This window comes from Elephas maximus, chromosome 9 (genome assembly GCF_024166365.1).
Source record: "Elephas maximus indicus isolate mEleMax1 chromosome 9, mEleMax1 primary haplotype, whole genome shotgun sequence".
Classification (NCBI taxonomy): domain Eukaryota; kingdom Metazoa; phylum Chordata; class Mammalia; order Proboscidea; family Elephantidae; genus Elephas; species Elephas maximus.
Window position 1 is genome coordinate 71,374,730 of NC_064827.1, and position 15,719 is coordinate 71,390,448.

Sequence of the window (15,719 nt, forward strand, 5' to 3'; positions counted from 1 at the left end):
TATTCCCAGTGTCTAGCGTAGTACTCTGCATACGGTGGGTATGAAATCAAAATACTTCTTACTAAGCTTTCCTACTAGCTGTGTTTTTTCCTTCCTCTGAATCTTGATAGCACTTTTTGTACCTCTTTATGGCACTGATACTTTGCCTAATACTTTAATCTCTCGTGCATTTATCTCCCTTATTAGACTATAATTGCCTTGAGAATAGGGAGTGTCTGGGTTTGATTTTCAGTTCTGTTACTTCTTAGTCACAGGATCTTTACCGCTTTGAACCCTGGTTCCCTAATATGTAAAAATAAGGATAGTTAGATTGGCCTTGCAAGATTGAGATCATGTTCCATAAATATTAGAAGATACATTTCCGTAATCTTCCTATTTTACTCAACAGGAAGTAATTCTCAAGTGTTACAATCTTCATGATGAAAAATGGGAGCATAGGAAGCATTTATGTTTTCGATAAAAGCCTCTTAAATGATTTAATTTGTCCCTTGCTTCATGCCTCCCTCTAGCCAGGTCTGGACATTCAAAGACCTTCAAAAAGTTCATTTATGAAGGGCGTGGGGACAAGCCAGAAAGTCCAGCCCAGGTTTTCTGTGCTCAGTTCCCACTGTCACACTGTGTTTTTGAAAATCCCAGATGAATACTGTTGCTGTTGTCGGGTGCCGATGAGTCGACAGTGACCCTGTGTGACAGGGTAGAACAGCCCCATGAGGGCTGTAATCTTCATGGAAACAGTTCGCCTGGTCTTTCTCCCATGGAGCTGCTGAATGGGTTTGAGCCAACAACCTTTTTGTTAGCAGCTGAGTGCTTAATGGTTTGTGCCACCAGGGTTCCTTCCCAGATGAGTATATGGGTTTATAAATTAAGAGAAGCAAGAAATTCAGTGGGTAGTCTGAAAACTGGGGCGTGGTCTTCCATATATCAAATGCTTGACAAGGAGTAATCAGTGGGTATACACTGGGGAAAAGGTACAATTTCATTTTTTTTTAATGCCTAAAATGAAACTATCCTATCTACAACACTCAAAAAACTTCCCCACCTGGTTATAGCTCAATAAGGCACATAAATCACATTCGTCAGAGAGGTGAGGCTTAAACTCCACCAGGCTTATAAAATAAACTCTTAGTCACCTACAGCTTACTGGAAAAAGAGGAAAAGAAATTCCCCTAAATTTCATGAAATTCATTTCCTTCAAATTTTTCATTCACTACGGTGAGGACTGAATCTTTGCTACCAGCTTTATGAGATAGTGACAAATAACAGGCAATTGATACTCCTGAGATATTTTGGTTTACATACTTGTAGATATTTTTAACAACTACTGGGTAGAAAAAATCCTAAAAGGATCTGTCTTAGTTGCCTAGTGCAGCTATAACAGAAATACCACAAGTGGATGGCTTTAACAAACAGAAGTTTATCCTCTCACAGTCTAGTAGGCCAGAAGTCCGAATTCAGGGCACCAGCTCCAAGGAAAGGCTTTCTCTCTGTCGACTCTGGGGGAAGGTCCTTGTCCTCAATCTTCCCTGGTCAAGGAGCTTCTCAGCTCAGGGATCCTGGGTCCGAAGGATGTGCTATTCTCCTGGGGCTTGTTTCTTGGTGGTATGAGGTCCCTCTGTCTCTCTGCTTGCTTCTCTCTTTTACATCTCAAAAGAGGTTGACTTAAGACACAACCTAATCTTGTAGATTGAGTCCAGCCTCATTAACATAATTGCCTTTAATCCTGCCTCATTAACATCATAAAAAACCAAGCCAAACCTAGTGCCATTGAGTTGATTCCGACTCATAAGGACAGAGTAGAACTGCCCCATAGAGTTTCGAAGGAGCGCCTGGTGGATCTGAACTGCCGACCCTTTGGTTAGCAGCTGTAGCACTTAACCACTACACCACCAGGGTTTCCATTAACATCATAGAGGTAGGATTTATAAAATGTAGCATCATAGAGGTAGGACTTATAACATGTAGCAAAATCACATCAGATTACAAAATGGTGGACAATCACACAATACTGTAAATAATGGACTAGCTAAATTGGCACACATTTTGGGGGAACACAATTCAATCCATGACATCCCACCCTTTGGCACCCCAAAATTCACATCCTTGGCACATGTAAAACAGATTCATCCCATCATATCATAGCCAAAGTCTTAAATCAACTCCAAGTTCAAAATCTAAAAATTCCTTTTCATCTGTGAAATCTAGAATACAAGTTATCTGCTTCCAAAGAACAATGGTGCAGCAGGCGGGCACAAGCTAGGCTTTTCCATCAAAAATAGGAGAAACGGGAGGGAAAGAAGGGATAATAGGCACCAAGGAGTCAGCAGAACACATTACATCAGCCCTCAAGGCTTGAAAATGATCCTCACTTCTCTGAGACCATTTAGGCAATGGCCCTGCCCTCCAGACTCTGGGTGTTGGCCACACTTTCCAGATTTTGAGTGGAGGCCCCCTGACCCTAGGCTACAGCTCTGCCTTCCAGGTCCACTGGGATAGCAACTCTCCTCCCTTGGCTTTAGGCGTCCCCATTCTCCCAGTTCATCTGAATGTCAACTCTACCCTTTGAGACGGAGGCAGCTCTGCTTCCTGTGTTCCGTGTCTATTCAGCTTCTGCTTCCTGGTTCCTTGGCCTCTTGGCCACTAGGGCCTCTCATCCCATGTCTACCCTGCTGGGGCAAGTGTTCAAAAGCTCTGTAGCTCCACCAATAAGTGCCTGGAGGAACCCCACTCCACCAGTAAACTTTGGCTGGAAGGCACTCAGCTGTCTTGCTCTGTGGATTGGCAAGCCTAACTTCACTGATAAGTCCCTGGAGGCACCCCACTCTGCCAGGAAGTCTCCTGTGCAAAGGCACTCAGCTCTCTCACTCCAGTGCTGTCTGGCGCTGGTCTCCCGGTTCTGCTGGTGCTGTGCCTTTGCTGCTGCCATTTCTTGCCATCTGTACCATCTCCAGTTTAACAGCTCTCCTCAAGTCCTTCTGAGTCCTCACCAGAATTGTCTTTGATGTCCATAATTCCACCCACAGTCTCTTCAAACAATCTAGGCTTTTACTATTAGGCACTTTAAAACTCTTCCAGCCTTTATCCATTCACAGTTTCAAAACTGCTTCCACACTTTAGATATCTGTTAGAGCAGCATCCCACTCTCGGTGCCAAATTGTATCTTAGTTACCTAGAGCTGCTATAATAGAAATACCACAGGTGGATGGTTTTAAAAAACAGAAATTTATTCTCTCACAGTTTAGGAGGCTAGAAGTCCAAATTAAGGGTACCACCTCCAGGAGAAGGCTTTCTCTCTCTGTCAGCTCTCGGGAAAGGTCCTTGTCATCAACATTCTTTGGAGGAGTTTCTGAGTGCAGGGGCCCCATGTCCAAAAGATGAGCTGTTCTTCTGGGTCTTGAGTCTTGGTGGTAGGATGTCCCCCTGTCTCTCTGCCTGCTTCTCTCTTTTATATCTCAAAAGAGATTGACTTAAAATACAACCTAATCTTGTAGATTGAGTCCTGCCTCATTAACATAACTGCCTTTAATCCTGCCTTATTAACATCAAAGAGGTAGGATTTACAACACATAGGAAAATCACATCAGATGACAAAACGGTGGACAATCACACAACACTGGAATGCATGGCCTAGCCAAGTTGACACATTTTTGGGGGGACACAATTCAATCCATGACAGCATCCCATAAGGAATCCATGATACTTGCTTATAAATACTACTTGAGCATACCAACAATGGTGAAAATGGTGCAGGACTGGACAATGTTTTGTTCCCTTGTACATGGGATTGCCATGAGTAGGAGCTGACTTGACAGCAACTAACAACAACAAATATTCCATTTTCCCCTATGATGAACATTTAGATTGTGTCCAATCTTCTCAATTACAAATGTTGCTGCAACGAATATACTTTTAGCAGTCTCCAAACATCCTTATTTATTATATAAACGAGCTTTGCTGAAAAGATGAAATTACATAATTCTTAAATTTCTCTCATTTTTGAGGTACCTTTTATTACTACTGCTAATAACTACCGTTCACTGAATGCCTACTGTATTATCAGCCAAAAGATAGCTCCTTCTATACATTATTTCTAATATTTACAAATATCTGAATAGTAGGTGTAACACATTCCTCTTGGAATCCCAAAGTAATAAAGCAAAACATCATTGAGGAAGACAAACAAAATAAAACAAAACCATGAAATCAACAAATTGTGCAGTAATTTCATTGGATCAGATTCCAGAAAAGCAGTAAAATTTTCTTTCCAAGATGATAACACAGGCACGACGTTCACAGTATGTTACTATTGATTCCGTAACAGCTTGTTTACTTTAGGGCCTATTGAACTTGGCATGGCTGGAAATCACGTGGAGTAATAAAATGTATTCATCATTGAGGCTTACTTTAAAGTTGAAAAGATACTGAATTTCCTCTTCATAGAAAGGCCAGAAACACTTCTTACATAATCTCAGGAAACCTGATTCAGTGTCACATGCCTCACTGTACGCAAAAAGAAAAGGATAGGCTAACGAATTATTGAAATGCTTAAGTTGTAACATTTAAATGACAATCTTTTCCTTCCTGTTTCGTAGAATTCAGATGAAACACTTCATGTTGTAAACTGCCAAGAACAGTGTTGTGTGGGTGAAGAAAGACAGGATGGCTGGGAGTTTAGCCTCAAAAACACGTGCTATCTGGTTTCAACAGCACTTTTCAAATGGACAACAGCAGGTCAAAATGAAATTTTTTGGCAATTTTTAAATTTTCTTCTTAAAAGTATATGTATTCAAAATACAAGTTTTTTTTTCTGGCTACTATTATTCCTCATCAGAGATTCTATTTCGAGGTCTGGCAAACTTCCTATAAAGGTTTTGCAGGCCATGCCATCTCTGTCACCAAGAACTCTTCCAGTGCAGTGTGACAGCAGCCATAGACAATGCATACCTGAACAGGCATGGCTGTACTCCAATAAAACTTTTTTTTAGAGACATTGAAATATGGACTTTACATAATTTCCATGTGTCATGAAATGTTATACTTTCTTTTTTTTTAACCGCTTAAAAACGTAAAAGCTATTCTTAGCTTGTGCGTCATATGAAAACAGGCAGCGGGCCAGATTTCACCCATGGCCGTGCGACTCCTGCTCTTATTCCATGTCATATAATTATCTGAGGAGTACTTCCATAAATTAAATAATGCATTTGCTCTTTCTTCCAGCTAATCAAATACGAGTATATTTCCCAGCTTCCCAGTTCCGCTTTCCCTTGCTTGTTTTGAAACCAGGTCTTATTGAGAAATAAAAACTCAAGGGTAAAAACAGGAAAAAAGGGCAGACAAAATGTGTGCATATAGACACATATTCAACTGACCAAAATTTTACTATAACTGAATTTTTCAAATGATAGGGATTTTAGGAAAAAGAGGCAAAGAAGGCAAGGAAGTAACAGAAGAAAAGGAAAATAAGAGAAATCGAGGGAGAAAAGGAGTAAAAAGGACAGAGACACATAAATGAAGGCAGCATCCAACAAAGACAGAAAGATGAAAACAGCTCGAGGTGAGAGGGGGAGTTGAGCACACAGTAAGGTCTCGATAAATATATGCTGAAAAAAATCACAACTTGCAATTCATTTAGGCATGGGCTTTCCAAGCAAACACGCACACACTATAATTCCTCTTTCAAATGATTATTTTAATTAGGCAAGGTTTTTATAGTTCTTCGAATGCCCTTATCCTAAGCCTCTAGGGAAGAAATCATTTTCTGGGCTCAGGTGGCTACAGGCCAGATGGTATGAAGTTAAGAGCCATGACTAAACCCAACCCAATGCCGTCAAGTCAATTCCGACAAGTCAATTCTGACTCATAGCGACCTTATAGGACAGAGTAGAACTGCCCCATGGAGTTTCCAAGGAGCGCCTGGCGGATTCAAACTGCCAACCTTTTGGTTAGCAGCCGTAGCACTTAATCACTACGCCACCAGGGTTTCTTCCCTACTATACTTTACATCTATATCTGTAAACACTAGACCAAAAGAACTGATACTGATGAGGCATCATGTGATTTGAATCAAAAAGCTTAAAATATGCTTACCATGAGATGTTAAGGGGAAATATTTGACTAATCCTTTTAAGAAAGATTTTTAATAAGAGCTGAAATCATGGGAGTCCTTTGTTTAGCTCAAAAAAAAGAATAAGGAAATATATAAGCACAAACATTTTATTTCCCAAGCATTTCAAGGATTTTCTGTAGCTTTCCTTCATTTGGAACTGCTTCTAGCTATAAAACAGGAGGGGAAAAAAATGAGAATATCATCAAACCAAAACCAAACCAAATGCATTGCCATCGAGTCAATTCTGACTCATAGCAACCCTACAGGACAGAGTAGAACTGCCCCATAGAGTTCCCGAGAGTGTTATTAGTAATTTTAAATTCACACCCCTCAGTCTTAAATAGGTCTCCTCTTTCCTAAGCTCCTATAGCACTCTGCCCTCTTTAAACAACATTTATCACACTTATTCAATGTCTGCCTTCTTCATACGATTTGAAGTATTGTGAGGCAGTGACCACACTGATCTTGTTAAAGCAGCATAGCATACAGGGTTCAACGTTGGCTCTGGAGACTTACTAGCTATGTGATCTTGGGCAAGTACCTTAAGCCCTCCGTGCCGAAGTCTACCCATCTAAAAATAGGGCTAATATCAACTTCGGGGGACTAGTGCAAGGAGTAAATGAGTTAATATGGTACATGTGCATCTCAAAAGGTACCCAATATAAACGTTTGTTAAAAAAAAAAAAAAAAAAAAAAACAGTTGTTGAAAAGTTCAGTGATTCTGCCATTTCTTTGGGAAGGCAAGAGACTGCCTGTTACATAAGACAAACTGAAACTGCATGTCAGCAAACATATTCTGGGAATACAATTCAAAATCATCCTCTGCCCCAAAGCAGCTATCATACTGTTTTCCTCCAACATTTTCTTCTTAAAAAAAACTGTGAGGTTACAGAATTCAGGGAGCTAGAATGATAGGCTGAACATAGCCCAGGCGGAGGGTCTAGAAAGATAAAAACACTATGTTCATAAAAACTGGAAGGAAAAACAATTTCATAATGGATATTAGGTTAATTAAATTTTAGACTAGACTTGAAATATAATAGACAAAACCTTCCTTTTTTTTTTCAGGTTTTTCTTTCCCAGCTCTTCCACTCAGACATCTTAAAAGTAGCTAAAATTAAGCTTTTCTCATAAAAGTCTTTGGAGGGTAACATCACTTTCATTTTAAAAATGAGAAACAGGAGCATAAGGAAACCAGATCACATGCATCTTAACTTCTCCAGTGAGGTTGAACAGCTATGCAATGGTGAAGAGCTTGGGGCTTTGGTGTCGGATTCCAATTCTACCACTAATATTCTGAGCCGTAAAATGGGGGAAAGAGTAGTACCTATCTCCTATAATGGTTATGAAGATTGAACGAGGTAAAATATACAAAGTGCTTGGCACTGAGGAAGTGTTCAATAAATAGTAGCCATTATTATTATCACAACTTTAAGATCCTTACTGACATACTTTATAGGAATAAGCTTTTTATTCAGTGAATTGCCCTCTGGGACCTACATAACATGAAGAAAATATCAAGACTAACAATCTGTCTAGGGAATCTCTCTCCAGAGAAGAAACGGTACATATTTGGGTCAGAGATCCAAACTTTCTTGGAGCATTTTTTCGTACAACTTTTTGCCGCTATGTTTGAATTTACTGTATAACTACTATATTTTCTTTCTTTTTTTTTTTTTAATTGTACTTTAGGCGAAGGTTTACAGAACTAGTTTCTCATCAGACAGTTAGTACACACATTGTTCTATGACATTGGTTAACAACCCCATGACATGTCAACACTCTCCCTTCTCAACCCTGGGTTCCCTATTACCGCTTTCCTGTTCCCTCCTGCCTTCTAGTCCCTGCCCCAGGGCTGTGCGCCCCTTTAGTCTTGTTTTGTTCCATGTACCTGTTCAATCTTTGGCTGAAGAGTGGACCTCAGGAGTGACCTCATTACTGAGCTGAAGTGGTGTCCTGTGGCCATACTCTCAGGGTTTCTTCAGTCTCTGTTAGGCCAGCAAGTCTGGTCTTTGTTTTTGAGTTAGAATTTCGTTCTACATTTTTCTCCATTCTCCGTCTGGAACCCTCTATTATGATTCCTGTCAGAGCAGTCAGTGGTTGTAGCCGGGCACCATCTCACTGTTCTGGACTCAGTCTGGTGGAGGCCGTGGGAGATGTGGTCCATTTGTCCTTTGGATTAATCTTTCCCTTGTTTCTTTTGTTTTCTTCATTCTTCCTTGCTCTGGAAGGGGTGAGACCAGTGGAGCATCCTAGATGGAAGCTCATAGGCTTCTAAGACCCCAGATGCTACTCACCAAAGTAGAATGCATGCCAATTGAAAGTATGCTATGTTATGCCAATAGAAACTATTTTATTTCCTGAATAACTTTTTTATACTTCCTTTTCCCGATTAAACAGTATCTCAATTTAAATTTTAAACTTTCAAAAGTACATTCACAAATTTTCTCGTTTGATACTCACAAAACGCTGGGAGATCAATAGGGCAGGTAAGATCATGCAAACATATAGGTAAAGAACTGACTCTCTAGAGGTTGAGAAACTTGCCCAAGATCACCCAGTGATGGTGTTGAGATCGGAACCCACATCTTTTAATTCTAAGTTCTGCTCTTATTTCACTACACTATACTTATCTGGACAACAAGGTTGGACAGACAAAGTTGTTACAACTGGATAACAAGGTTGGTATAATTTTTAGTCCGATACTTTAGGACAAACACTTTACTGGTTGTATCTTCAAGGTATGCCAGGGCAAATGCTTGAAGTTTAAGTTTCTTTACTAGTCCAGAGTACAGACAAAGACTCAAAAAGAATGAACAAATATGTGTCAATGGAGAATTGACACATACCTCCTATTTCCTGACTGTGACCTTGAACTTCTCTCTTCCCACTTTTAATGGCTAAAAGGAGAGCCCTTATCAGGTATATTTTATCTTGATGATTGTAATCCCTTTATCGATAACATAAACCCAAACAAATAGTCTATCTGTAACAAGAACATGTAATAGGGAACATGATGAGCACACCCTAAAATCAACAGTTGGAGTTATAACAAACAATAAAATAAACCACAAATTAAAAATTGCTCCACCAACATAAGCTAAACATTTAACAACGTTATTGATTTCATGGAGATCTTTATTTCCCTCCCCCTCTTCCTCTTTCAACAAGCATTTTGCCAGAACTATTATGTATTAGATACTGAGCAATTATATAGTAAGGAGCAAACAAAACCTGCTTTCAAAACCTCTCAGGGTCTGATAAAGGTGGGTGTAACAGAGGAGTCAACTGGTAATTATAATAAACACCACAAGAAAGGGATGCATAGATACTAGGCAGATGCAGAGGAGAGGTATTCATTTGTTTGTCATTACAATAATTTTCAGGAAAATGCTTTTCCATGTCTTCTTAAAAAATTGATTCTGAATCCTATCCTTATCAACATCTCTCTTCCTTCAAAAGCAAACTTTTTTACTTTTGAAGGAAGTAAAAAAGTGATATTGTAAATTTTACAGTGTAAAATTTACAATATCACAGTGGAGTCATTAATTTATTTAGTCATAAATAAAATAAATGTCAGCTTTTATAGACTTGATTTTCTGGTTTGAGTTAATTTATCACCATTCGTGGTTCAACTCAAATTAATTATTGAAGAAGTTACAAAGTTCTCCCCAATCTGATCAGCTGTAACAACTGAAATAAACAAATCAGCCACTTGATTCTGCTTATTTTCAGAATTCTCCCAGAAGGAGTTGTTCTGTTGACACGGCTGTTAATTATTAAGATACATTTCTTTGCAATCCACTTGTATCATTTTGTTACAAAGTAAATGCACTGGTTTTAAGAAAAACTAGTCTTCCTCTTGGTTTGGCCATATTTACCTTCCTAGGACTAATTCTTTCCAAAGACATTAAAGGGGCAGAGTTTGGCCTTTTATATTCCACTACTTCTCTCAGAAGCACCACTGTGGAGCTGCCTTATCCAAACGGTCTTGATTTAAACTTTCTTTGCTTACTGTCTCTTTCCTTCAGTGAAGTACTAATGTTAGAAAGGCCTTACTTTTGGTATGCATTTTGGAGGTAGAGAAAATGGTTTGGAAAATTGGATAGCCCAGGTTTGAAATCTGACCCTAAATTTATGAGCTAGGTGTGATTTTACCACTCTGAGCCTCAGTTTGCTTTCCGTAAAATGATGGATAATGGCGTTTTCCTAATGAAACTACTGAAGGATTACAATGACTGTTTGTAAAGCATTTAGGCTGTTTTAGGCACGGGGCAAGTACTCAATATATTCTAGTGATAGCTGCCCAATCAGTGTCAGATCTCTATGATTTACATTTTTTTTTTAAAGGTAACATAGACTATCTTAGTCATCTAGTGCTGCTATCACAGAAATACCACAAGTGGATGGCTTTAACAAAAGATAATTTATTCTCTCACAATCTAGGAGGCTAGAAGTCCAAATTTGGGACATCAGCTTCCAGGGAAGGCTTTCTCTCTCTGTCAGCTCTGGAGGAAGGTCTTTGTCATCAATCGTCCCCAGTCGAGGAGCTTCTCAGTCCAGGGATCCCTTGTCTAAAGGGTGTGCTATTCTCCTGGCTCTAGTTTCCTGGTGGCATGAGGTCTCCCTGTCTCTCTACTTGCTTCTCTTTTATATCTCAAAAGAGATTGATTTAAGACACAACCTAATCTTGTAGATTGAGTCCTGCCCCATTAACCTAAGTGCCTCTAATCCTGCCTCATTAACATTACAGAGGTAAGATTTACAACACACAGGAAAATCACATCAGATCACAAAATGCTGGACAATCATACAATACTAGGAATCATGGCCTAGCCAACTTGACACACATTTTTGAGGGACACAATTCAATCCATAACATTCCACCCGTTAGCCCCCCTCCCACAAATTCACATATTTGCTACATGTAAAACACGTTCATCCCATCATATCATAGCAAAAGTCTTAAATCAAATCCAAGTCCAAAATCCAAAAAATTCCTCTTCATCTGTGAAATCTAAAAAAAACCCAGTCTGTGAAATCTAGAATACAAGTTATCTGTTTCCAAAGTACAATGGTGCAGCAGGCAGGCATGAGCTAGACATTCCATTACAAATGGGAGGAACTGGAGGGAGAGAAGGGATAACAGGCACCAAGCAAGTCAGCAGAACACATTACATTAGCTCTCAACTCTTGAAAATAATCCTCTGTTCTCTGAGACCATTTAGGCAATGGCCCTGCCCCCCCAGACTCTGGATTTTGGCCACATTCTCTGGATTCTGGGTGGAGCCCCCACAGCCCTGGGCTTCAGCTCTGCTTTTCAGGCCTACTGGAACAGCAACTTTGCTGCCTTGGCTTTGGCTGGCCCCATTCTCGTAGTTCAGCTGAATGGAGACCCTACCCCTGGGCCCTGGCAGGCCGTTCTTCTGTCCCTTGGGGATGACAGCCCTGCCCACTCATCTTTGGACAGCATCTGGCCCCATCTCATTAACATATTTTAATGGGAAATGTGGACCCTGATGGAAGCACACCATAGGTGTATACAATGGAAGATGAAGTTTGCAAGGCAGACCCAAACAGAACTACTCCAAGGTTGACCTACACTGACAGGAGGTCTTAATCCTAGGTTTTTTTTTTTAGTGAGGTAAGTACCAAGGGCAGGACGTAGAACTAGATGGGGAGCCCAGGGTGGAGGAAAATTCAAATCTGGATCACTGGTTGATAGTTTTGTTTGTTCACGATTGGCACTCGTGAATGGCAGCTTCAGGGGAATGGCAGCCCCATACTCCAGAACCAAGCTGGTGAAGATCTGACTCTTTGAAACCTAGGAGGCCATGTCCCCACTCTTTGAAACCCCAGAGGTCATGGCTCCACCTTTTGACACCCCAGAGGTCGTGGCCTTACCCATTGAGACTAAGGAAGCTCTGCTTCCTGTGTTCCTTGTCTCTTCAGCTTCTACTTTCTGGTTCCTTGGCTTCTTGGCCCCTTGGGCCTCATTGTCCATGTATGCCCCGCTAGGGCAAGTGCTCCAAAGCTCATTAGCTCCACTGGTAAGTGCCTGGAGGCATCCCATTCCACCAGTAAACTTTGGCCAGAAGGTACTCAGCTCTCTTGCTCGGTTGGTCAGAAAGCCAGCTTCACTGATCAGTGCCTGGAGGCACCCCACTCTGCCAGGACGCCTCCTGTACAAAGGCTCTCAGCTCTCTCACTCTGTGGGTTGGCTTCGGCACTCTCACGCTGGTCTCCTGGCTCTTCTGCTGCTTCTTGCTGTCTGTGCCATCTTCAGTGTAACAGCTCTCCTCACTTCCTTCTGAGTCCTCAACAGAGTTGTCTTTGACGTCCATAATTCCTCCAACAGTCTCTTCAAGACCATTTAGGCTTTTACTACTAGGCACTTTAAAACTCTTCCAGTCTCTATTCACTCAGTTTTAAAACCACTTTCACATTTTAGGTGTCTGTTAGAATGGCAACCCACTCTTGACACAAAATTCTGTCTTAGTTATCCAGTGCTGCTATAACAGAAATACCACAAGTGGATGGCTTTAACAAACAGAATTTTATTGTCTCACAGTTTAGGAGGCTAGAAGTCCGAATTCAGGGTGTCAGCTTCAGGGGAAGACTTTCTCTCTCGGCTCTGGAGGAAGGTCCTTGTCATCAATCTTCCTGGCCGAGGAGGTTCTCAGCCCAGGGATCCCAGGTCCAAAGGATGCACTGTTCTCCTGGCTCTTGTTTCTTGGTGCTAAGAGGTTCCCAAGTCTCTCCGCTTGCTTCTCTCTTTTATATCTCAAGAGATTGACTTAAGAGACAACCTAATCATCTAATCTTGTAGATTGAGTCCTGCCTTATTAACATAACTGCCACTAATCCTACTTCGTTAACATCAGAGAGGTAGGATTTATAATATATAGGAAAATCACATCAAATGACAAAATGGTGGACAATCACACAATACTGGGAATCATGGACTAGCTGAGTTGACACATTTTTTTGGAGACACAATTCAATCCATAACACAGACCAAGCAAAATTTTGTCTGTATGTGTATTTTCTGGGAAGAGGGCACACAGCTTTCACTAGATTCTTAAGAGATTTCTGTCTAAAAAAAAATTTAAGTATAGAACCAAGGAAAAGAATGTAGAAGTGAAAACTGGTCTGTGACCATGAAAAATAATTAAATGAACATTAAGTACAAAGATCAGGTTTACTACCAAAGAACTTCTCCAAACAAAATTTCCAACGCAATTTCACCAAACTTCTAACATTCTCCTCATGGTCCTTTAGCCTTCTGGGGATGTTAGAGTACAGGAAAAGAATCTCACCCACCTTCTCACTTAGGAAAAGGCAACTATCAAAGAGGCAGTACTGCACAATTTTTACCTGTTCAAGTTTTAGAGTCAGTCAAATCCAGGTTTAAAATACAGCTCCATTACTTATACGTAAATTAACCTCTTTGAGTATTAGTTTCTTCAATTACAAACTGGGGATAAGAACAGTACCTACCACATCTTATTGCATTGTGAGGATTCAATAAGAGTGATATGAAATGTTTAGCATAGAGCCTGGCTTATTTACTGCTCACATTTTTTTTTTTTTAAACCATGATTCTCATCAGTTCCTAATTGTAATGCTCCTAATTTGGAAAGATAACTCCCTTAGATGCCTAGTAGGGAAAACTGAGTGATGAACATTTATATAAATCTTCTGATGCTACTGGAAAGAAACTAATGCAAGGATCCCTGGGCAAGGGAAACGGGGCTCACACTGGATGAGTGGACAAGTAATCACAGTAGGTGATTCCTATGTTCTTTGCGCGGAGCCCTGGTGGTGCAGTGGTTAAGAGCTCTGCTGTTAACCAAAAGGTTGGCAGTTCAAATCCACCAGCCACTTCTTGGAAACCCGATGGGGCAGTTCTACTTCATCCTACAGTGTTGCTATAAGTCAGAATTGACTCGACAGCAACAGGTTTGATTTGGTTTATGTTCTTCGTGGGGTACCGGAAAAGCCCATGTAGGCCTCTAGATCTCTTTCACTCTATCGTCCTTAGAAATAATTCTTTTGGGGACTGAAGGCTTTTGGATCAACAAGAGCCCCTGAGAGGGAACCAGTACTCCTCAGAGGTCTATCACCTCTCTTTAGTGCACCCTCACTTCCCCAGGGAGTTAGCCAATAAACACTCAAGGTGATAGCCTTCTCAGGGGTACTAGTTCCTTCACAAGGGAACAAGATGGAGCAACTTACAGTTCCTGCTTTCAAGATGGGGAAAGCCCTGGCAGACTGGGGAAATCAAGAGTCCCTTGAAAGGGACAAAAGCCTGGAAGGAAAGAGGTCCATAGGAAAAGGGCATAAAGTGCAGAGGGTTCAATTAGGATAGAAAGTGGAGCTGCAAAGAGAGGTGGGAAGGATGCCAAAGAGAGACATCCTTCTTTCTTTCCACAAATATGACCCACTCTTCTATTTTTCTCCTATAGGGTTGCTATAAGTGGGTATCGACTAGACCGCCCACAACAACGACGATGGGAGTTGAGGGTGAAACCTCACAGGTCGGTCCTTGCTTCTCCATATGAAATTAGAGTACCAAAGCGGGGTGGGAGGTGGGGGTGGTTCTTTTCAGTTCCCAGGGAGCGGGGTTCACACACGGGGGTGTGAGAGAAGGCTGGATGGAGGCGATGGCCTCCGAGAGATGGGACTAGAAAGTAAGGCAAGTGGGGCAAGGGGTGAAGGAGCGGAGGTCCCAGCTCCACCACTAGCTACAAGCTCCTTACGCATTTTCTCAACGTGTGGACGACAGGAGATAAAGAACATAAAGCGCTGGCACAGTGCCTGGCACATGGCAACCGCTGGATAAGGCCAGGTTATGAGTATTGCTAAGGCTATGAGTACTGGAAAAGCCTCCTGCTTGTCACTGGCTCGTCCGCCGCGCCAGGCACGGGCGGTACGCTTACATCCTAACATCCCTAAGTCCTAATAACCTGCTTGCGAAATGGGTTTGATCAGTCTCATCTCAACGAGTGAGGAAACCGCCGCTTTGAGGAATGGCCGCACAGCTAAGAAGGGGCTTAAACCCGGGTTTCTCCGACCGCGGAGCTCACGCCCCAGGCTGAGGTTCGTTCCCAAGGGGAGGGTTAACCGGCGGCGGGCGACCCCCAGGGCCCGCCGCGACCACACTCGGGCCTCGCCGGGGGCGCGGGGCTCACCTCTGAAGGAGTCCGGGAGCCGGCGAGCTTGGGCATCCGGTGCGTCCCGCTTCTCAGCCATGCTGCTGCAGCTGGGGTCGCCGCTCTCCCGCCGCCGCGGCTGAAGCTGGAGTCTCGGGGAATGCCTTCAGGAGCAGCGCGGCGGCAGACCCAGGCTGCATGCAGCCCCGGCCCCTCCCGTAGCCCCACCCCTCCGCGGCCCCGCCAATAGGCGCCCAGGATCCGGGAGGACACGCCCCTCCCCTCTGCCCGCTCGCCCAGGCCACGCCGTGGCTTTGCAGTCGCTTCCCGCCAGGTAGAAGGGCTGAGGGGCGTGGCCTGAGGGGGGAGGCCGGTCTCCGCAGGCAGGGTCGGGGTGTAGGGGCAGCAGTCACCCGGAAGGAGGCTCGAGGGAAAGGTGCGAATGAGGAAACGGCGCCCTC

At 42.4% G+C, this 15,719-nt stretch overlaps 1 protein-coding gene across 1 annotated transcript in view; it reads right to left on the reverse strand.

Moving 5' to 3' along the window:
* The window catches only part of STOM (stomatin), a 36,729-nt gene extending 21,256 nt beyond the window's left edge, over positions 1-15,473 (reverse strand). Inside the window, exon 1 of the mRNA XM_049897255.1 lies at positions 15,298-15,473. Within this exon, the coding sequence (XP_049753212.1) occupies positions 15,298-15,358 (61 nt within the window). The 5' untranslated portion in view covers positions 15,359-15,473. The remainder of the gene's footprint in view (positions 1-15,297) is intronic.
* Between the last annotated feature and the right edge of the window lie 246 nt (positions 15,474-15,719).